The sequence below is a fragment of the Rhipicephalus sanguineus genome, chromosome 6, assembly GCF_013339695.2.
Source record: "Rhipicephalus sanguineus isolate Rsan-2018 chromosome 6, BIME_Rsan_1.4, whole genome shotgun sequence".
NCBI lineage: Eukaryota > Metazoa > Arthropoda > Arachnida > Ixodida > Ixodidae > Rhipicephalus > Rhipicephalus sanguineus.
Genome location: NC_051181.1, coordinates 164,139,652 through 164,162,994, shown reverse-complemented (window position 1 = coordinate 164,162,994; position 23,343 = coordinate 164,139,652). Strand labels below are relative to the sequence as shown.

The window sequence follows — 23,343 nt, the reverse complement described above, 5'->3', positions numbered from 1 at the left end:
AATGCACTACATGATTCATTATCCGAGGCTTCTTCTTTTGTACGGTCCTTTGTGCAGGCTCTCCTGTATGCACTTTGAGGCAAAGCATAAATTTTTCAAGTCCATTGCAAGGAAAACTCGTAACTTTGAGAATTTGTGGAACCCTGAGCCGCCGACATCAGATGAAGCTTAATTATGTATACTCATTAACCCAACCGTTAGAATCTGTGGCTGCCATAGGCACAGTAAGAATAGACGTAAACTCATTGCCGGATCTTTGCAAAGACAGACTGCAGGAGCTTGACATGCCTGTGAAAAATATGCACAGGGCGACATCTATCACAGTGTGCGAAAGAAAAATCAGTGTCGGTTGTGTGCTACCTGTATTTATAGCAGATTATGACAAGCTTCCACACTTTGACCAGGTGACGTTGATTGTGACTTGTGACCAAAAATATTTTGTTTTCACTTCGTACCGTGAGACAAACTATTTTGATGACCACATGCATGCCTTTGTTGTGGAAAGCACAACTCACAATGTCATAGTTGAAGACTTTGGACATCTGTTTTTGAACTGTTAAGCCTGTACAAAGTAAGGGGCAACAACTATGTCACCCCTCGCTATGCTTTTTTTACCAGTGCAGGCTGTGACTTCTAAAGAAAACAACAGAGTAATTAAATAGGCATGTACTTTGAAAATAAATGGTCTAAAGGGCAGCACAAGCAGGTGGCAAACAGGAGTGTTCACTGTTCCTTGTTCAAGCTGTACAAGCAGTCGCTTGTACCACCTTTCCTTCTGTATATTCTTATGGCACTATTGTAACAATTAGCTTGGTCTCAGACCTAAAATGCCTTGATTGTGTGTTAAATCACAAAATATAGGTACAAATATGACTAGTTCACTTGAGGAAGTAGTATAAAAAATACTTGAAGTTAGAAGTTTACTATATTTCCTTCTTATACAGGAAGAACATCGTGTCATGGTGGTAGTGCTTAGCCCAATGATATTTTAATCTCTGTGTACGACTAGAGTTTTCCAAGGTGTGCCCATTGACTGTGGTATGTGTTATTGCATTTGGTGTCATGCACATAGGTCGGCAAACTCACTCATGAGTCGACTCACTCAGACTCAGATCGGCCCATGATCTGAGTCTGAGTGAGTATGGGTGAGGAATATTTGGGTGAGTTTGAGTCCGTGTGGGTCCCGTTGAGGAAATTTTTGGTGATTCTGAGTCCGAGTGAGTCAGGTTGAGGAAAATATTGGTGAGTCTGAGTCTGAGTGAACCCTCAGCGCAAAGTATATTCCTTGAGTGAGTCTGAGTGAGCTCCACCTTTTACTGCCGACCTATGGTCCTATCTACTCATCTTCAGCATTACTATCAGCCTTATATCGGCTTACGTTTGTACTCAAATCTATTTGCACATATGTCAATGCACTCACGTTCATGCGCCACGTCAATATTTATTGGTCAGAGACGTGAATTGGGAGGGGTGCCATTACCTCCCCCCGCAAACTCTTCACTGAAAGTTCTTGATAAAAATATCTCATGTGAGTCGGGTATTTCATAAAGATGTCCTTACTGGATTACTGGATTAATGATAGCTTGTATTTGAAGGTATAAGATCAAAAGGCGTATCGTAGAGGACCGATTATGTGAGATATTGGCATTAAATAGCATTGACACCAACATCTAAAAAAAGGTAGTTTTACGCTTATGGACTCCTGAGTCGACTCACTCAGGCTCACTCAGGCTAAAGTCAAGCCGTGAGTCTGAGTCTGAGTCCAGCTGAGTAAAACGCTCATGAGTTTGAGTCCAATGAGTCCGGTTGAGGAAAATTTTGGTGAGTGTGAGTCCGAGTGAGCCCTCAGAACAGAATATATATTTGCTGAGTGAGTCTGAGTGCGCTCCAACTTTTTTGCTGAGCTATGGTCATGCATGTGGCAGCTACATTTAAAGAGGAGCTGCTAAGTGAACTTCTGTTGTATTAAATATCATTGTTCATGATAAACTGTAGATGCTTGAAATGTAATGATCAATAGATGTGATTGTGCTCGTGTGTCTTCTGTCTTTTTTGTATTATTACGTCATGCTGGTTTCATTATAATTATGTCCAGAGTTTTTAAAATGATAATCTAATTTGTCTTGTATTGAATTACAATAAGTCCACATTAGGTGTCAGCTAGGTGTTTGCACAGCTATGATGGAAGCGGTTGAAGTCAGGGTAGGCTTGGGAGGCCGGCTCCCCCTGCATTTATGACGGGGGTCTCGCCCTGCCCTCGGCAGGTCAACTGTAGCACTACAGCACCCATTTGAAAAGTGTTGGAGTTGATTTGTTTGGCAGTAGAGCCTCGTGCAGGGAAATTCTGAACCATCAGTTTTCCGAATATTGATTCAACTATGATTATTAGGTTGGTATGGTGTGAGCAAAACAGGAAAACATGTTCGTTGTACTCCTGCATGCATTTTCTTGAGATGATACACACAATGGGTCACCACCTTATTCGACTAAGCTTCTTGGCAGAAGTGCTGAAACAGCTGTATGCCATATATAGGCATGTGGAGGGTTCCCCATCAAGGGGGGCAAAGGTTCATCGCAGCGCCCCCCCATCCTACTAAGTCAATGTATGGGGCAGATTTTGTGTCCCCCCCCCCTCTTGGGCGACTAGAAGGGTCAATGTACGGGGCAGATATTGCGCCCCCCCCCCCTCTTAGATGATTAGGGGGGGCGGCCGCCCCCCCCTGCCCCCCCTGTGCGCAGGCCTATGATGCCATAGCATACTGTTTTATGAGGCAACTGAGCGTGAGGCTACCTGCTTGTGAATTAATGAAGGCTCACCTTGGTCTCTCCTTACGTTACCAGTAAATTTTCATTTCTTTAGTAGTGCAAAGCGAGTCTGGTGTAATACTGAAGGAGCACAATTCTCACGTCTTTTATAGGAAAGTGTATGCAAAAATAAAATATAGCATTGTCGTACCTGAGGTTGTCAGTGCAGTGAGTAAATGAATGTTCTGCGTTGCAGCTAGAGTTATTTCTTTCGAGCTTGCATATCTTTAGCCCTTTACATCCCAAGTTATTTTTCAAAAATTGTTGCCAATGTCTTCATTTTTTAGTGCTTGATTGGAAATGCCCAGAATACACTCTGAATAATATATTTCTTTGTACAAAATTCATAAGCATTTCTTCCCTTTTAGAGACAATTGGCTTGACTACACCGCGATTGTCCCTGCAACAACTACTGTATATATGAGCCTGTGAGAGCATGTCCCCCCCCTCTCTCCTATCAAGGGATATTTTAAGCACTGTGATGGGGGATAATAACATTTTACTTCTGCAACAAGCAGTCGCCTACAACTTTTAATAGCACGAATGAGCCACAGAGTGCGTGGGAGTCATCTGTAAGAATAGCCAGCCAAACAGCACTTAAATGCAGCCGTCACAACCGCAGTGCATTTTTGTTTCTTGAGCTCTCCAGTACTTCTGAAGAGTGCAAAAGCTTACTTATTGCTGTCCTTGCTGCATTAGATGATGCATACGCAAAGGTTTCTTTTATGGAGTCACAAAGCAAAACATTCATGCGCTTTATTTAAGGGCACGCTATGCAACACCAAACTAAAATTCAACAGTAAACATCTGCAGCATCCCTCATATATAGTCCAGGGTTGCTTTGGAGAGTTAAATCCAATAGACATGCAAATAAAAAATGACAACATATTGGTAGTCATCTTCATGGAGTAAACAAAAAACTGAATAACAAAGCATTTATTGTTCGCTAAAGTGCATGCAAAACACTTACAGGCTCGCACGTGTTGGTGGGTTCTTGGACACAGATTTAGGTGTCGTAAATGATGACGTTTTTCTCTATTAAATTGCACTGATGTATAAAAGGCTTCCCAGCTTTGTGTGCCGGGGCGAAATGTCAGCTCTTAAAAGCTGGTTTTAAAAGGCAATGATGAGGAATTACAGGGTCTGTTTTTTTTTAAACTTTAACTGTTTGACAGCTGTTGCACAAACATCTGGAACACACACATAGCAAACGAAAGGACACTACATGTTGCTTTATCTGTAAAGACACATACATTGCATATGGGCATGACAATGTCAACTAACTGTTGATCATATTTATGTCTTTAGGTTACCTTTAAAATAGTGGTGGATTGGTCACTTGTGTGACAAACTGCACAGAATTTCACAAAAATTGCACATCATTTCAGTTGCAATTCTTCAGGGCATGTTTCCAATATTTAAATGAGACCATTCATTATGTTAAAGTTTTTCATAACTAGTAGGCATGTTTTTCGCCAGCAAGGCACTTATATTATGAATAAATCGCAGTGCTATAACAGACGAACATCTACTTTCAAAAACTTCGGTTTGGGCTGGATGGTGTTGGCTAATTCTTCAAGTTCGGGAGGATAGCGTTAAAGAATGCTGACAAAGAGGGAACATGTAAATAAGACGGCTGCCCATTTTTTACTACACACAGTCCCATTTACAAAAAAAAAAGTGAAAATGTGATTACCTGCAGCCCGTGACTGCTCCCGTGCATGTTGCATTGCAGCAATGCAAAACTATTTTTATGTGAAGCCTTAATCAGTGGTAGATCTAGCCCATCGTTTTAGAGGGGGCGGCCACTTGAAGTAAAACTGGTGAGGGGGGGGGGGGTCCTGACTTTCTTGTTTTTAGTAGTTACTGTCATCACAAGAAGCCCATCACAGCATAAATACTGTTAATTTGTGCTGACAGTGGTCCCGCTCATTTGTCGTAATTGGTGATGAGGTCGACAACAGGCAGTGAAGGAGGGGGCAGGGAGCGTGCCTACACAGGCCTTGGGGGGGGGGGGGGGATCGCCCCTACCGCCCCCCTCTGGATCCGCCACTGGCCTTAATTGTTCTCTTTGTCTCACATTCTAGTGAAATCAATAAACATTGACTCTAAGGAAGGTATAGAGGACATTACCTGTATATTTTAACCATATATATATCATAGTAATTATGACATAAATGGAAAGAAATTAAAGTGTATGAAAAATCAACCTGCCACAGGTAAGGACTGAACCTACAGCCTTTGGATAACGCATTCAATGCTCTATCAATTGAGCTACAGTTGTGGTCGCTTTCCCATACCCTGTGCTTAGGGGTGTGCGAATATCAAATTTTTCGAATACGAATCGAATACGAATATCCACCTTCGAATATCGAATCGAATAACGAATATCAAAGGTAAAATGCCTCTACAGTAACAATATTTTATTTAACATGTAGCTATTAAAAAAAAAACATTAACAGCCTGACTGGCAACACAACATACACTGCTATCTCCAGAACACAATGTCCAGGCTAGCACAATGCACATCACAACACAAGTAAATATCACGGCACAATGAAAGCAATGACTAGATGTTACCATGAAGAAATATGAGTTGCTCCACATGATCAGGCAGCAGGCGCTCCCTTGTAACAGAGACACCCCCCCCCCCCCTGCCACTGAAAAGGCACGCTCTTTTGGAACAGAAGTGGATGGTATAGGGAGGTACAGTCGCGCTCAATATGACTTGCAACGCGGGAGCGCGTGGCCTCACGAGTTCAAAGACTGCCTATGGCTTCCACTAGTCCTTATTTCCATAACTAAACGCTGTTCTCGCACTCGGGGATGATTCCAAAGAAGAAAATATCATTTAGTTGCTGAAATGAAAACAGGTTGAAGCCATGCGCAATCTTTGAACTCTTGAGGCCACGCGCTGCCGTGTTGCAAGTCATATTGAGCGATACTGTACATGGGGCAAAGCTTTGCCAGACTGGGGTATCTGAAGGTGCCTACAGTCCCCCACCAGTCACATGGGTCACTGTCTTTCTTCAGAAGTGGTCCCGCATAGTGAACGAGTGGTAGTACGGCACGTATGGTTACATGATGTATGGTTACATGATGTATGGTTACAAAGTGTTACATGATCGCCAACAGCGCTGCACATCGGAGGTGCACCAGCAATAAATCATACGTATTGGGGCGCTCGTCGCAGGCAGATATCGTGCCTCTGTGTACTTACGATGTTTATCGCTCTTCTCGGCAACGTTTTCAACTATACGAACGCAGCAGAAATATGGAAGACGAGTTATTTTATGCATGATAATCGAATCGCATATTCGAATTTTTCGAATATTCGAAGATATCGAATATTCGAAACTTTTCTAATACACAATTTTCGAATCGAATACGAATATTTCGAATGTAATATTCGACGAATATTCGAAAATTTCGAATATTCGCACACCCCTACCTGTGCTTGGTATCTATGTTCGTGCAATCCTGGAGGCACTGCCATCTGGCGTGACATAGCATGTCAACTTATTACAAGCTAGAAGCTGACCAACAAACCCTAGCATACTACCTAAGGCACAAAGTCTTCCGAAATGAGACCCTCCCTGCTTGCAGCAAGTTGATCTTTTTTAACCACTAATTCCTTTCCATTTATGTAATAATTACAACACTACAATTAAACATACAATTACTGTCCCTTACACCTTCCTTAGCTTATTGGTGCACGTTAAGGAGCGGACAAAATTTCCAGAGCCCTCCATTACTCTCATAATCATATCGTGGTTTTGAGGCGTTAAACCGCATCAATTATTATTATATTAAATTAGCTTACTTGAGCACACCCTTGCCTCCCTTGTAGCTGTGACCTCTGGTCATGTGTAATTACAGCAGGAAATGTATTTCTTGAATAGTGATGCTCAGTACTTGTTTCTTGCACTCGAAGTATCATCTAATATTTGTTTTTTAGTTTCAGCATGTGGGGCCTTTACCACTTTCAGCGAAGCAAACAAATAGTTTATATGCATGTTATGATAACATATCAGTTGCTTTTAAAAGTTGATCTCCATGTAATTGAGGACATGTATACGCTACATTGCTTGTCATTTAGCGGTGAGGGTGGGGGGTGTGTGCGTCTCGTCTGCACCTACTTGGGCCAGTATTTTGTGGCAATGCTTCGGGGCTATGCTCGATGAGTATTATCATCCACCGCTGATGGCCAGCTGATCACGTGGCGGATCACCGCTTTAACCACTGGCCAAGCACGAAAACTCAAGTGCCGCTGCGAGATATATCGTCTCGAAGGATAACCGAGTAAACCATCATTTCTCAGGCATTTGCTCTACATACATGTAGTACTACGATTGCAACTGATGAAGCCAGTGGCGTAGGCAGAAATTTTTTTCGAGGGGGGGGGGGGGGGGGGGGGGGGGGCGCCTCCCTGATTCGACATGGGGTCTGGGCGGATAAGTGGGGTCAGGTGTCATTTTGTGCTCTGTATACCATGGGAAAAAAAGTTTCAGGGGGAGGGGCACGGGCCCGTGTGCCCCCCCCCCCCTGGCTACGCCACTGGCTGAAGCAAACTAGAGCAATAACCTAGATGCCTGTGTCGGATTTTCGCAACGCGCCGTTGGTTTATTTGTTCAACAAAGTTACGCACGTGTCTCTGGGTCTCAATTGTATGCCACCCAGTCATTTTTTTTAACCATCGTCACAGACAACATCTCGGTTAAACGCGCCCACATTAGCTAATGCCAGTATCGACACGATAGCGCACTCAGGCTGTTTTGTTACTCCCACGACTCTCGCAGTAATAGTTCACTTGTCACGGAAGAGCACTTAACTCACACAAAGTATCCTTGGACGCGGCTTGACACGGCCACTGCTGGGCCACGGTAAATGCACTTCACTCAGCAGGCTGCTGCACTGCGCGATCCGCCGTCAGGTCATTTCATCATAACCAGCACTTTTCTGTCGATCCACTTGCACGGACTACTTCATCAAAATTTTCGTAGTGGGCGGCCTAATCATCTTGAACACTTCAACGATGCTAAAAAAAAGTTCTTCAACTTCCGCAGGCGAACCGTCATGTTGATTTGTTGAAGGCGGAGTTCTCACCGATCGCCGGCCGCGCGTTCACGGTCGTTGACCGTGTAGACGTCGCGGGCATTGTTTGCGTGATAACTTTGCGTATATATTCACGAGGAAACAGAAACACAGGCACGTCTACAATACGAACTTGTATATTCTTAACAAAAACGTTGCGAGGCGAACGATCGAGGCAGCAGCGACGAGGCGACTGTCGTAACTTGGGCACGGCCGCTGTGTTTCCAACGCACGTGCTTGGCGCGTAACCAAAGACGATCGGCCAAGGTCAGGGATGCGCTGGCTGTAGCTCGAGTTCACCGGCCGCATTCGGCGCCAGCACAGGAAACACTACACGACGTGAACGTGGACTTCAAGCCTTGAGCACTCTCACTCGGCGTTGTTGCTATAACTGCATCTCAGGTGCGTCCGTAAATTCGAAACAAAACCGACAACGTCAGGCAACGAGCGTCCAATACTGAGCCCTTATGTCGGTTTTTCGCCTAGTAGGTTCCCCTAATACGCACAACACATGTGTACAGACAACGACAACATACGGGTTCTTTGATGACACAGGCGAGCAAGGGCGTATTTTTAACCCCCTTTGTGGCTTGCGTGCCGTCTCTTCTTTTGATACGCCCATTTCACTACGGAATGAAATCAGGTGATGCCACGTTAGTACTCCCTTATTTTGAGCATCTCGACAATAAGGGTAAAATAGCGGTTTCAGCCCATTTTGCGCCCAACCATGGGAGTTCTTACTTTGGGCTTGGGAGTTAAAAGGAGATGTCGACAGCTAAAAACGCCCATATGGGCTAATTTGTGTTTACAGTGTAAGCTTCATTCAGGAAAGTTCCTCTGGATATACACACAGCCGAGTGGGTCGCGCAGGCGCACTGCACGTACAGGCTGTTTCATACTTAGGGGAAATCTCGGAGCGCCTGGCGTCGCGATGCGACTAGCGCTGCAATCGCGCGCCGGCAGCAGCTCGCGCGTGCGCGGACGCTTCAAGGGTGTAGAGTTGTACATCTGCGCACGCGCGAGCTGCTGACGGCGCGTGGTTGCAGCGCTGGCCGCATCACGATGCCACGCGCTCCGAGATTTCCCCTAAGTGTGAAACAGCCTGTACATGTAGTAGGTTACAGTCACAGATGCAGTTATGACAGTTGCGTCACAGTTGTTATGCTTATACTTGTCCGTTATGACGGAGAATGCATGCGCGTTTCACGAACTCGTGTGTATGTGTAGAAGGGGTCCTTGAGAGTTCTTGAACAAGGTCATCATCACCGTGATCAGTGAGCACGAGCAGCTAAGCCGGACTTGTTAATCGGATCCGTTCGTGATTGCGGCTACGAGGGGTCTAAGTGTAGTGAAGTGCGAGGTATAGCACAGCTGGTGGAAATCCTGGATGCCTCTTACGATGAAATGATATATGACGCTTCCTGCCCTGCACGTCGCCAAAAAGGTCTTTTGATGCCGTGTCTAGATTCAAGCAGTCGTTCACGCAGTATAAGGACCAGGCGTTGTTGGGTCTTGATAAGTCAATGTAGAAGTCACCGGTAATGATGAGAGGCCTGGTTCTCTCAGCGGATTTATTGTAGGAAGCATTGACACAGGTTTTCGCGTAATCCACGTGGTCCGCGTTGTGGACCACGTGAATGAGTGCATGGTAGTTGAGTGTCTTCTAGCGGTGTTCTGTCTTCAGCTTCCTCACTTTCCTTGTGTCCGCCACAGTGATGTAGCGGTTACGGCGCTCGGCTGCTGACCCGAAGGTCACGGGTTCGATCCCGGCCGCGGCGGTCGCATTTCGATTAGATGCCCGTGTACTGCGCGATCTCGGCGCATTTTAAAGAATACAAGATGGTCAAAATTCCAGAGCCCTTCGCAACGGCGTCTGTTATAACCATATCGTGGTTTTGGGACATAAAACCCCAACAATTGTTATTAGTATCACTTTCCTTGCGTGTCATTGTGTGTGTTCGCGTTTATGTGTTGGTTGAGACTTTGTATCACCTGTGGCACATACCCGCATAACATAAGCTCTGGTATGCGGGCATGTGCTACACGTGACTGAGAGAAAGGGTTTCATGACGTACGCGACAGGTATTTTGCGTTATTCGTGCCATGACCAGTGAATCGTGTTCGTCATACCCTGATCCCCTGCTATGCCAATTTTGGTGCATTATAAGTTATGGAGACGACCAGGAGAGCGCCCAGACGTAGGCGGCTAGATAGATAGATAGATAGATACGTAGATAGAAACGCCCAAAGTGCCTGAGGTTCGCTAAGAAATGCTTCGCATTTAATAACTTCACCAACGTGCCGTTTGTGCAGCCTACGTATAAACACGTGGCTAATTTTCATCAAGGTCGGTCATATCTTGAGTTAGGAGACGCTCTCGTACCATGGACAAACACTGCCTGTGTTCTCACGCAACGAAATTACTTCTGAAGTTGCTTAGAGATCGGAGTTACATCGAAATACATTCATTTGTTCTGTACTGCATTGCGTTTTGTGTATGGTCTGCAATTATCGCGTATTGTGTGTATAGATACATTGTTCATCATACACATCCGAAGAAGCGTGTCAGGCGTACCTCCAGCCCAACCCCACCCCCCCACCTCAGGCCGGAAAACCTCTTCAGTACGCCGTCTTTTTATCTCCCTATCTGACGAAACTGTAAATCACATGACTTTCACTTTCTGTTCGTGCCAGCTATTGTAGGCATACAATGGAGCCTCGATCGACGCAATTCAGTGCCAACAAGATTAAAGGGAAATCTAAGGTAGAAAAGGAGCGACAATACCCAGAAAGCGTCCGCGACGATAGCGGTGGCCTTTTACATTGTTTCGATAGACCAGCGCTTCACGTCCATCCGGTTTTGTCAGCGCGGCTGTCGAGAGTGTTTTCTGCTTTGCGCAAGCACTGCCCAAGGCTGCGTCGTGCACAGTGTTTGCATTGGCTGCGTTCTGTACGAGATCTGTACGGGTGGAAGCACGAAATACCCTCTCCCAGTGTTCTCACCTACACACGCTCCTTTGACAATAATTGCTGAGCCATTGTGCCCTTGATGCTTTTTTTGCGAGCGTAGACAGGAGAAAGTGCCGTCCATTGCAGGGCTACGCCTGCTACGGTAGGCTACCATCATGCTTGGCGTCTTCTGGCGGTGCATTGTCACGGGGCTCGTAGCCGGAGTCGGGGCTGTCGTACTGCAGTACCTGTGGGACACACTCAAGAGATGCCTGAGGAAAGATCTGCCGCCGGGCCCCTTCGGTGTCCCTCTACTCGGCTACCTTCCATTCATGCCGAAGGATGGCCACCGTGGCGTTGAGGCACTTAGGCAGAAGTATGGCAACGTGTTCGGGTAAGTGCTCACTTTCGCTACGGGACCACTTTCGCGGATGCGCTGTGCTGGTGTTACGAGGTCTTCAATGGCAAAACTGAAAGTCGGCGGCAAGGTCATCTCAGCCAACGCATTACCGTCAAGCACACTTGCTTTTCACTTTCTTTCTATATATGCTACTTCCATTTCTATGGGGCTGAAACTTGGGGCATAAGAAACAAGAGAAAAAGTGAAGGACCACGAAGCGCGCAATGGAACGTAAAATGGTCCTCATAACGTTAAGAGATCGAGAACAGTGCAATGGGTCAGACAACAAACGTGGGAAGCTCATATTCTGGTTAATATTAAGCGAGCAATGCGTGTCTGTCACACGCATTGTCACACAATGCGTGTGACAGACAACCGGTGGTCAGTTACAGGAAGTGAATGGAGGGAAGGGTAATGAAGCCGGCGACGGCAGCGAGCTAGATGAAGCGACGAAGCTCGCATAGATAAATTGGAATCAGCTCGCGCGAGATAGGGCAAGTTGGAGACCATTGGGCTTTCGTCCTGCAGTGGAAGGCTGAGAATGGTGGTGGTGATGATGATGATATGCTAAATGTATTTGACAAATAATGACGGTCGTTTGTTCTTGACTGATAATATACGCAAGCATTTCTGCTTTAAATAAGAGAAATCAGCACGTGTCATTTGTGTGCCTGCTCTCACGTATCGTCGCCTATGTAGCGCCGTGTCTGCAAAGGCTAGATGTGGATCAACTGTGCTCGAAATTTACCTGGCGTTCGTGCACGGTGCCGCGAATATCGAGAAACGTAATTGCTTTAATCTTTTTATCGAATATCCCACTTTGTGGCGCCTTTATGCTAGGCAAGAGCATACCACAAGACCAAAAACGTTAATTAAAGGGACCCTGCAACACTTTTCCAAGTAGCCATGGAATGGCTTCACTAAAGGAGCTTATTTCTTCAAGAATCGACCACCGCAAAATTTTTAGAATCCATCCAGTAGGAGCGGAGTTAAAGATTTGTCGCACGCTGTAATTGTTTTATCTCTTCTCCCGTCCCCACGAAAGCACTGGAAGCTAAGCATGGAGGGGTGGCATGGAGGACGGTACGTCACGCGCGCCACGTGACCTTGAGCACTTTTTCGTTTTCTTTATTTTCTTCGAACGCGCGGCGTACTTTCAGTGCGATCGCGGGCAAGTGACGGCCTCCCGCGGCGGCCGCAGTAATTACCAAGAGCGCCATGTTCAAATCAGCCAATGGCGTGGAACTTGAGCCAGTGACGCAGTGATTTTGTCGAGAGAAGAGGAAGCGATTTTTTGCCGACTTTGAGAATTTATTGTAAATCCCAGGCCGCGTGCTGCGCTATAATGTTTGGCTCGGTTGTTCTCGGGAGCCTCGATCACCGATCGGCAGCGTTTTCTGACCACACTGAAAAAGTGTTGCGGGCCCTTTAGGTTGCCTAAGGGGTGTTAAAGAACAAAAGAAGAAACAGTTAAAAAAATAAACATGGTGCGCAATTTTCACTTAATGGGAACGAAAAATTTTGAACGCCAGCGTGTATTGCATATACTTCACACGTTGCTCGAGTTCGGAAAGCCTGAGACATAAAAAGTGAGATAGAGAGAGAAATGTTAGAATAAAGACAGGGAGGTTAACCGGAAGAAAATTATCCGGTTTGATGTCCTGCACTGGGGAAGGCGAAAAGCGGGGACAGAAAGGCAAGGAAGGCAAAACAGAAAGGGTTTAAAAATGCAAAGAAAGAAAACGCGCACGCGCACACACAGAAGTTGCTGAGGTTGTTACCAGTTTTCAGTGGAATAACTCCCTGAAACTATGTTAACAAGATATCCACAACCTTTCTCCACTACTCTCGGAAGCCATTAAGTCTACTCTTTACTGCTTAAACCGGAAATATTGAAATGACTTTATGTTTCGCGCAGTGTTCACCTAGGCTCCCGGTACGTGGTGTTCCTGTGCGACTTCGACTCCGTGAAGGAGGCCTTATCGCAGGACTCTCTCCTCAACCGACCCGAAGAGTTTCCCTTTAAAGTCAACGAGCACTCGCAAGGTAAGCGAGTACAAAGCAGCTGCAATAACTTCCGAATTATTCTTCCTGCATTGTTCTTGAGGCTGCAGCAAATATTCTAGTGCAGCTGCCAAATGAACCGCTGCAAGCTTACGAGAGATGATAAATTACACCACAGAGGCACAGGCTTCGTTCTTACTGCAGCCACGAGGAACAGTGACGAGTGAGAGAGAATTAAACTTTATTCTCCAACCAGGCGCGCGTTCTCTTCGCCCAGAGGTAGGGTGACTTTCTTATTCCAGGTAGCCATGGCTTGCAGCCAATGACCGAGCCCTGTCCACCAGCCGGAGCTGGTCCTCAGGGTTTAGTGGCAGAAGCAACGCCTCCCACTGGTCTTCCGGATTTTATTGTACACACTGTTCGTCCATGGGCGGGAAACTTGGGTTGTTTCGGTATCCCCATACCATATGATGTTAGCAGTCTCCGGCCAGTATCTACACTGCCGGGGTACACTGCGTGGAGTAGTGTAGCGTGCGGATAGGTGCCTGCCTAAAGCCTTCTCCAAGTCAGTGCTTGCTCTTTAGTCAGCCTTTTGTGAGCAGGTGGATAGTGGCGTTGTTGTTTCCTGTAGTGTTCGAGTATTTCTGAATATTTCCTCGGCATTCGCTCTTCTGCGTTTCCGGAGTCCGAATATCGCTGCGGAGTAGCCCGGTGTGTATACTCTCGGGCTGCGGCATGTGCCGCTCGGTTCCCCGCTATAGATTCATGCCCCGGTGTCCAGAGGACACTTGCGTCTACGAGGTCGCACTTGAGGAGAACTTGAAGGGCTGATCTGCTAACTGTTCCTTTTAGGAATCTTCGGCACGCCTCTTGTGGATCCGTCACGATGGTTACTGATGAAGAACTTGTACTGAGAGCTAACGCAATGCCCAGTTCATCTGCGGTGGTTACATCATTTGCATGTGTCGAAGATGCAGCGAGCGAGAGAGAAAAGTTTAATTACAGGAAAGGTGGAGAGGTCATCCACAGCTGGTGTAAAATGTTAGTGAGGGTTATAAATGTGAATGCAACTACATTAACTAGCCCAATGTATACCCTTACCCACCCGACGTATGTAGAACCTTGTTGTCGCTCCCACCGTCTGTGTCACATGTGCTCTTTTCAGTTTATTTAGAGAGAATAAGAATAAAAGAAAGGCGGGGAGGTTAACCAGGGCTGAGCCCGGTAGGCTACCCTGCACTGGGGAAGGGGGAAGGAAAGATAGAGAGGAGGAGAGAAAAGTCACTCTTTCAGCCGGCGTAAGAGTTCTGCGTTTGACATCACAAACGGCGAATCAGTCCGGTGTCCTTAAGAAAACGCAAGAGCGCTTTCGTTGCCTTTCGGAACTGTGATGGGCAGCCCCATGGTCCCAATCAGTGTTGCGGAGTTGCCACTCCGGAATCAAAATGACTCCGGAATCATTCCACATTTTCGCGACCCCGGAATGGAATGGAAATGGAATGGGGACAACGCTTGGAGGAATGGAATGGGAATGGAATTAAGCGCCTTTTGCTCGGAATGGAATGGGAATGGAATTAGGTCTTTTTCCTAAAATGGAGCACGTTTTCGTTTTTGCGCTGTTTTTTCAAACTTCAAACATTAGTAAGTCAGAGCCTCGAATTTAACAATAAAGCAGTATTTTCAAAATAACTTGGTTGATTACAAGCACAGCACATTTATAAGCAACGCGCCAACCACAATTCTGTCCTTATATAGACTGTGTTGCTCCGAAGTTTGTCTTCGCGTAACCGCGGCTCTGTGCCGTTGGTATCCGTTGTGCGGAATATGTCACAAGCTACTATCACTTGACCTTGGTAACGTGTTTTGTGTACTTTTCTAGTTCTTAATGCATCTGATGACATCAGCTTTATGTTCACTCTTAACTCGATAAAAATATCAAGGTGCCTTTCCTACATTGAGGAATTACAGGAATGGAGTTGAGCTGCCCGGCCATTCCCGGAGTGGGAATGGGATACGTTTTTTCATTCCGAGGAATTGAAAAGAATGGAATTGTGCTAAGTTCTGATTCCCCGGAATGGAATTGGAATGGAATGGAGGCGCCCATTCCGCAACACTGGTCCCAATATTTTCGCGACAGTGAAAGCGCTTCCGTCCATTTGATTTAGTGCAGCGCTGAGGTGAAGCCCCTCGTTTGCGTATGTCGGGCAGTAACACAGAAGGTGCTCAATAGTTTCCTCAACGGCACAGTCGTTGCACTCGGCGTTGTCGGCCATCTCTGTCTTAAATGAGCAGGCGTTGGTGAATGCTACACCCAGACGCAGACGACACAACACTGTATCTTCCTCCCGGGAAAGGCCAGGTAGTAGCCGCAGTCGTAGAGATGGGTCGACAGAATACAGTCGATGGTGTGTGAACTGCGATGTTTGCCACTTTTGCAGTGTCATGTTCTGCGCCAGCTTGCTTAGGTATCGAGCCGCATCAATCCTAGATAACGGTATAGAAACAAGGTTCGTCTCTACATGTGCTTTTCTGGCAGCTTCATCGGCGAGGTCGTTGCCGGAGGTACCACAATGACTTGGTATCCACTGAAACACAACGCTGTGTCCTCTTTCAATCGCATAGTGCAGCATTTCTCGTATCTCCCCGACACGTGCGATCCGCGACGAAGTGCCGACGAAAGACACTGTAGAGCCGCCTTTGAGTCGCAGAATACTGCCCATCGCTCAGCCGGTTGTTGCTTCATATAATCGACGGCACCTCGCAGGGCAACAAGCTCCGAATCAGTCGATGTGCTCACGTGACAAAGTTTGTAAGTGAGGTTGATGTGTCGTGATGGGATGCCGGTGGAGCCGGCCTGGGTGGTAGAGCCATCCGTGAATACGTGAATTCTGTCAGCATAAAAAGTATGCAAACAGTCTAGGACTGCTTGTTTCAAGGCCAAGGTAGAAAGGTCTTTCTTGTTTCTGATTCCTGGGACGGAAAGGCGCACTTCGGGTTGACGTAAGCACCACAAGGCGGATGGCGAACGCGCTGAGGGTGTGAAACCCGATTTAGGTTACTTGGTGTGCCAATAGATGAATGGTAGCTACACTAGACACATAGGTGCATCATACACACGTACACATACTGTGTACCGCTATAGGCATACGATGGAGTTACTGAAAAAACGAATGCCCAAAGGCGCTCATTTTTTAATCGAAATTTTTAATGATCACACGATGTTATCTTGGCTTGTCGCCCAGCTTGCAACTCCACATGTATATGGCTATGTGGCATAGTATACAATGGACATATATACGCCCTTTAACGAGTAAACACACATGCACACCATATCTCAATTTTTATTTACACAGAGCTGGTCCGGCAGCTTCTTCTAATTGATGGCCTTGCGGTGTCCATGAGACAACAGAGCATTCATGGTGAAACTTGTGGCGCATAAAAAAGACACGGACAAATAAGTGACGACAGGATGATCGTTGCATTCGATTTTGCTTTGTAGGCCCAGCCAGGACTGTCAGCGCCGGCGCGCACTGGTCAATGCATACATGTTCCGCCCCTGTTTAATAAACATTCTGCTGGAAGTAAGCGCATCGTCCTGTCGTCACTTTCTTTGTCCGTGTCTTTGTTGTGCACCACAAGTTTCACCATGCCAACAAGCCCATTCCTACGTCCTTTCAACAGAGCATTATCTCCTGTAAAAGATACTTTGCGCAAAATTACATTACGTGCAGTCTTCCTTAGATTAGACTTAAATGCACTTTCTCTTTAGGAGCTTTGTCCCTTCGATACAGTGACGGGAAGGTCGCCGATGCCCTGCAGGAGTTTATTAAACATTATTCAGGCAATAGAATCAATCTTTAATCCCGATTTCGGGGTTTTCCCAATTGTTTTTTTTTTGTTCAATTTATCCGCTTCATTTCTTATATCCGTATTTTCCTATTCATCTTTATTGTTTCTTTATTTTCATGTCTTTTATCATTTTAATAGACGTAATCTAACTTACAATTCAAGAATTTTCTTGTAAACTACCCCGTTCTTGGCCAATAATCCCCCAGCGTGGCTGTGTGCTACGGATACTCTACAAAAGCGCAGGTAGCCGAGCGGCGCCTCCAGTCTGCGAGATGAGACGCAGCCAAACACCTATGCGAGCCCTCTGGTCACCTGACAATGCCTGTGAATCGGCACTTTGTGCTGTTGCACGACGAAGCAAAGGGCGCTTTCAGCGTGGCGGCGTTTCTTTTGAGCGCTTAAAGGGACCCTGAAACTGTTTTGACGATTTTGTACGAACACATTGGGCCGGTAGAGCAAGTCGTAAGGATCATTTACAGACCGATTTAAGATATGTGCGTAAACTGTGTAATTTATTACAAGGCTTTAAAGCTGCGAATCGCCACCGATCACAGCGGCTCAGCTGTGATCCCCGCCCACTTCCAGTCCGTGTTGCACTGGAAGCGCGACGTCACACAGGCGGCTGATCTGATTGGATATGTCCAGTCCACGTCACTGAACCTCCTGCGGGCAACGAGCGTCGTCTGTCTGTGTTACAATGTGCTCTGTGTTGACGTGAGCTGAGCGACAGTGGTTATCTCGAGGTTTCTTTTCTTGGACAAAATGAATTGCCCTAGCCGTGTTGTGTACCACATATCCAGCAAATGGTGACTTGAAGCTGCGACATCGTGCATAGTTTGTGAGGCATCTGGCGAGCGGAATCCTTTCAGCTCGTCGCTGCAATGAGCGTCGCGCTCTCGCTATCCGTTCAACGCCACGATCCACATGTCTGCGGCTGTAACTTCACCCCTGAAGACACAACCACATTGCCAGGGTTTACGCTTATCGGTGATCGTTCTCGAACTCTTTTCTCTTTTTGCTTGTCCGCATGCTTTTGCAAGTTGTCGCCGTACAGAAGAGAAAAATAAGATCGACTGGTAGTGTGGCGGCACCTGTCGGAGCCAATATTAACCACTCCGCGAGCGGCGTGCTGCCGGGCACACTGGGCCTCCGAGATTGCGCGCAACCTGTCGGCGTGCAATATCGGAGGCCATGACTGGGCGAAGCTCAAACCGTCGAGTGCGCTTATGACAGCGCTGCGATCGCCCGCGATGCCAGCGTGTCTGTGAGTTGAAGGTGCAAGGCAGGGTGAGGAGGAGGGTATATATATAATTGTCCGTAGTGGCCTTGGTGCACGGTGCGTCGCCTAATTTCTGGTGCGAATGATTTAGCGATGCTCTTGCCTAAACGCTGACAAAACTTCAAAAAACCGTTTCAGGGTCCCTTTAAGAGTCCGATCTATTTTTTTTTTAAGTGCGGAGCACTTTAGGGGCCTGGGCTATTGTATGCTGTCGTATATTGTTGTATGCTGTAATCGCATGGCGTAACGCAGGCACAACCATGTACAGCAGAGCCATCTGTAGCATACTGAGCGTGCGCTCATGCCAAGGAGAAGTATCCTTGCTCTTGCTCTTCGAGCGCGTTGATGATGATATTAAGTGCGCAGCACTTTAGGGGCCCGGGCTGTCGTATGCTGTCGCCGCTTGGCGTAACGCAGGCAAAATCACGTATAAAAATAGAATAGAAAAAAACAGAGTAAACAAGCGAGAAAGAGAAAGAGAGAGAAAGAAAGGGGGGAAATATGAATAAAAATAGAAATAAAGAGGGGAAAAAAGATAAAAAAACTGGAAAAGAGAAATAGAAAGAAAAAGAAAACCGAAGAGAAATAAGGAATGCTGCCCAGCTTCCTTCAGGCTTGGCACCATTAGCGCGAAGCTGCCTCAGTTTTGTGTTGAACAAAGAAACTGCATCTCCGTATTGTAGAATCCTATAGTCTGTCGATCCCGTTATTGCTAGGCGTATTTGAACGTCTGCAAGCTGCGATACCCACATTCCCTTTTGTACGAGCCTACGATGCATTGGTTCGTGTCTTCTTGAGTTGTAGAAGAGTGCCTGAACATCATCAACCGACTTGTGTTTTCATTTTCATTAGCCAGCAGTTTCACGTCATACTTACCAAATATGACATACTCATGCAGTTTCTGTAAGCGGAATGTGCGCGCGTAGCAGTGACTTTAGCCCTGACACACATTTTCGCCTGCCAAACAATGCATTCACAGTAACTGTAGTTCTGGCCAGATTACGCTATCATCCTGATACCCCCAACCACTAACACGTGACGTTCACGTCACTGACTTTCTAATGTATTTATATCGCTCGCTTCCATGAATAAACGCTTTTCGTTACCGGGCTGTCGGCCTGCTCACGTGGTGGCAGTGGTGCCCAGTTGAAATTTCGACGACGCCGTCGACATTTGATATGATAAGCGCTCGAATTCAACGGATGTGATTGCATCAGAAAGCCTATAAAACCTCTAAACTGCGTGACATATTCAGTGGTACCGACTCTTGATACAGCTGTTTGCAGAACAGGGACGAGATTGTAGGCATGGGTTTTGCAGATACATCGAGCCTGCGTACACAACAGCTGCAGAATGCGCGAAACGTGAAAACTTCATTGACATATGGTGAAAGAGCAAAATAACTTTGCGCGTTGCAAGCGCTGCACTCGTCACTGATTCAGGCTCTCGAAGGAACATCGATGAATACTGACATGGCATATTGCCACAGACAGCACGGCCTGCGAGATTCCGCCAAAATTTTCTCGACTGGTCTTAAAACCGCTAACAGGTATGCCGGGCAGTCAGGGAACTTTGTCGGAACGGGCTCGTCCTTTGACATTGCCCGTCGCGGCATGCTCATGCAGTGTGCCGTCCATTATTTGCACACGAGTTCGGGCTCGAAATATCTTTCTTAGACAAAATCGGTCGACTGAAGGAGTCGGTCATTGCTCGGCATTGCCCGGCATTGCCCGCCTCCACTTGCACAGAAGATCGACGTCTGTTGGTGCACGTGCAGGTCCTTGCACGCCCCGTATTAAAGAGGAACACAAAGCATCTTCTCTCCATTACGCGCTACACAGCACGGCGCATTCTCACAAAAGCGCTCGCAAAATGACTATGTGCTAGCATTTTCCCATGTGCGCAAGACAGGCTCGCAACAAATAGCCCTATCTGTCGTCGAGGGTCAGCAACTACAGCGACCCTGTGCCATGCCTAGGGTGCCTTAATGACCGCGCGCATCGAGGCATCTCTAGCCACGCCCTCTCCACGGCGCCGCCGTGCAGTTAGCACACCTCTCTTATTCCTCCACCGTGGTGCAAACAGAAAGCCAATACAGAGCGATAGCGTTAAAAAGATGCGAGCGACAGTGATTGGCAGCGATATGTGCCGTGTCTGTGCGCGTCGCTCGCCATTACTGGCCGATGGAGCACGTACCGACATGATGGAAATGTATTCAATCAATCAATCAATCAATCAATCAATCAATCAATCAATCAATCGATGAAATCAAATTTTATTTTCGCTTCAGACAATACAGTGCATTGTCACTGCGAAAAATAGGGGACCAGAGAAAAAAGCTGCGCTTGCGCAGCTTGACTAAGCTCTGGTCACCCGTACAGCAGCAGTGACAAGACGAAACATCTAAGCAAGTCTATGTAGCCGCAGTATATACAAATGCTACTACCAAAAGTAGTTACCTAATCTACGTTGTTGAACTGAAAAAAAAAAAACACCAATGTATGTTTTAATTTACAATCAGCTTTAGTAAAACCGGCTGCTGTAAATATACGAACATTTATATAAACAGATCTAGTAAGGTTTTGTTAGTACAGTTAAGAACATCAACATTTCTTTGTTCTAGTTCATTTAGTGTGGTTGCGAGTACGTAATCAAGTTTTTCTTTTCCATAATGGGTACGCGAGAAAGGAACGTGGTATGGTGGAAAGAACGTGTCCTTAAGCCCTTCGCACTCCTCATAGTACCTAAATACGAGCGTAGGAACCTTCGCGTCTAACTAGGATAACTAGGATGATAGGAGTATGCGCACCGACTAGTAGCCTCAATGCCCCAACTGAAATCATTTTAAAGCGATAGGTAGCGAGGTCGTTTCAAGCTCGATATATTTGTGAAATGCAAGACACTAGGTCGACAGTCAAACACGCAAGTTTTCCGAAATTACACAAAGTGAGTGAGTGAACAACTTCACTTGAAACCAGCGAATTGAGCTCCGGGCCTCGGCCGCGCCAGGGGCGGTGGAGAGGCCCTGTCTCCCAGCCGCCTCCCGTGCTCGCTGGATGGCCCATATTTGGTCTTGCCCATCTGAGCTGATCAGCGCGGCTTTCCATCGTGCCCCAAGCTGTTCTGAGAAGACTGCATTTTCATTCTGTATATGTGCACATTCCCATAAAATGTGTAGGGTGACATGTTTTATGCTACATAGTTTACACTAGTCATCTGGGTTTAGCTCGGGCTAGATGCGATTTAGGTGCACTGGTTTAAAGTCGCCTCCAGGCAACCTCCTGAGATCTGTCTATTTGGAGCTAGGTGGTGGAAATATACGCCTCGACGTTTGGTAGAACTGGATGACGTCACGGAATCTAAACATCGTGTTCCTCTCCTTCCAGGCCTCTCCTCCTCGGGGGAAGCTTCTTAGTGAGCGCGGTAAATGAGACCTCGCGCGACGCAACTGGCTATAACTAACTTACGAATAGATCACCCGCCTCCATTTGGTTCCAGCTGGGCAAGCGCCTTTTAAGCATGTGTGTATGCTCACTGCAGGACTGATTGTGCTGAATGGACCGCTATGGAAGGAGCAGCGCAGGTTCTCGCTGAAGCTCTTCAAGAACCTTGGCATCGCAACGCAGGCCATGGAAAAACACATACACGTAAGGCGAGACTGAAGGTATACATTGCAAACACCGAGGCGGAGAGGTTCTGAAAATCCACGAGCGCGGTAACTTTTAGCGCTCGTTTGATGAATGATTATAAGGTCTTTTAACAGTCGCATTTTAGCGTATGGTAAATACGAAAATACCATACCGTCGTGGTCGGCACGTGTCTATTTCAATCTGCAGGATATTTATTAGCCGCTGTAATCGATGCATTATGTACGCATGGAGCTACTTGACGACTTAAAGCGTTGTCGTACAGTGGTACATTTAACACGGAACAGTATATCGTGGCTTTATATATCGTAGCGTAAGTGTGCTAAAGCACCCCGTCAATGACTCTTCGCAATCATTCGATTCCAGCAACTCTCCCCCACCCATCCCCTTCAGCCCGGCCGCATCGAGCAACTTGACTTGACTTAAAGCGTTGTCGTATAGTGGTACATTTAACACGGAACAGTATATCGCAACGTAAGTGTGCTAAAGCACCCCATCAATGACTCTTCGCAATCATTCGATTCCAGCAAATCTCTCCCCCCCCCCCCCCCACCCACCCCCTTCAGCCCGGCCGGAAACCACACCCCGAACGCAGGGGCGGCGCCAGGGGGCCCCCATGCACGCATACAAACGCACGCACGAAAATACATAAAGTATGGTTGAAGCCTCCCGCCCAGAAAAAAATTTCTGGCTACGGCCGTCATACTTAGCATCCCTCAGCGCCATGCTTTATATGGCCGAATGTGCGATAAAACGTTGAAGAACTTAATTCTCCCTACCAATGACAAAGAATTGGACACGCAGGAGTGTCAGTCTCGCTGAGCTCACCATGTGCCGAGTTAAGGCGTGAAACTGACCGTAAAATATTTTCGGTGCATTGCAGGAGGAGCTGTCGTACCTCCTTCGCGAGCTGGAGTCTGTGAAAAAAGGCCGCATCGTGCCCACGACCGTGCTGACGCCCAGCACATCCAACATCATCTCGGCGCTGGTGTTCGGCCGCCGGTTCGAGTACGACGATCCCGAGCGCGTATACTTGGACAAGCTGATCGAAGTGATTCCGGCACTGGCCGCACAGGTGTCGGCCATCAACTTCTTTCCCTGGCTTCGAAAGCTGTTCGTCTTCTTCCGCATGGGGGCCTGCGAGCAGCTAAGGGACGCGCTTGTCCGGAGGGAAGACTTCGCCGAGTGAGCTTTTTACTGGACCGCACGCTTATCGGGGAAAGACGTTGAGTGTTTATATGCCCATGGAGAATGCGAGTGATACGTTGTCTAAAGTAAAAAACAGTGCAATATAAACACGGGTAAGTAAGGACAAG

At 46.9% G+C, this 23,343-nt stretch overlaps 1 protein-coding gene across 1 annotated transcript in view; it reads left to right on the top strand.

The window, feature by feature from the left end:
• Positions 1–23,343, top strand: part of LOC119396976 (cytochrome P450 2J4) — a 68,565-nt gene that overhangs the window by 34,916 nt on the left and 10,306 nt on the right. Inside the window, exons 2-5 of the mRNA XM_037664377.2 lie at positions 10,996–11,242; positions 13,167–13,294; positions 21,921–22,027; positions 22,911–23,212. Coding sequence (XP_037520305.1) covers positions 11,025–11,242; positions 13,167–13,294; positions 21,921–22,027; positions 22,911–23,212 — 755 coding nt within the window. The 5' untranslated portion in view covers positions 10,996–11,024. The remainder of the gene's footprint in view (positions 1–10,995; positions 11,243–13,166; positions 13,295–21,920; positions 22,028–22,910; positions 23,213–23,343) is intronic.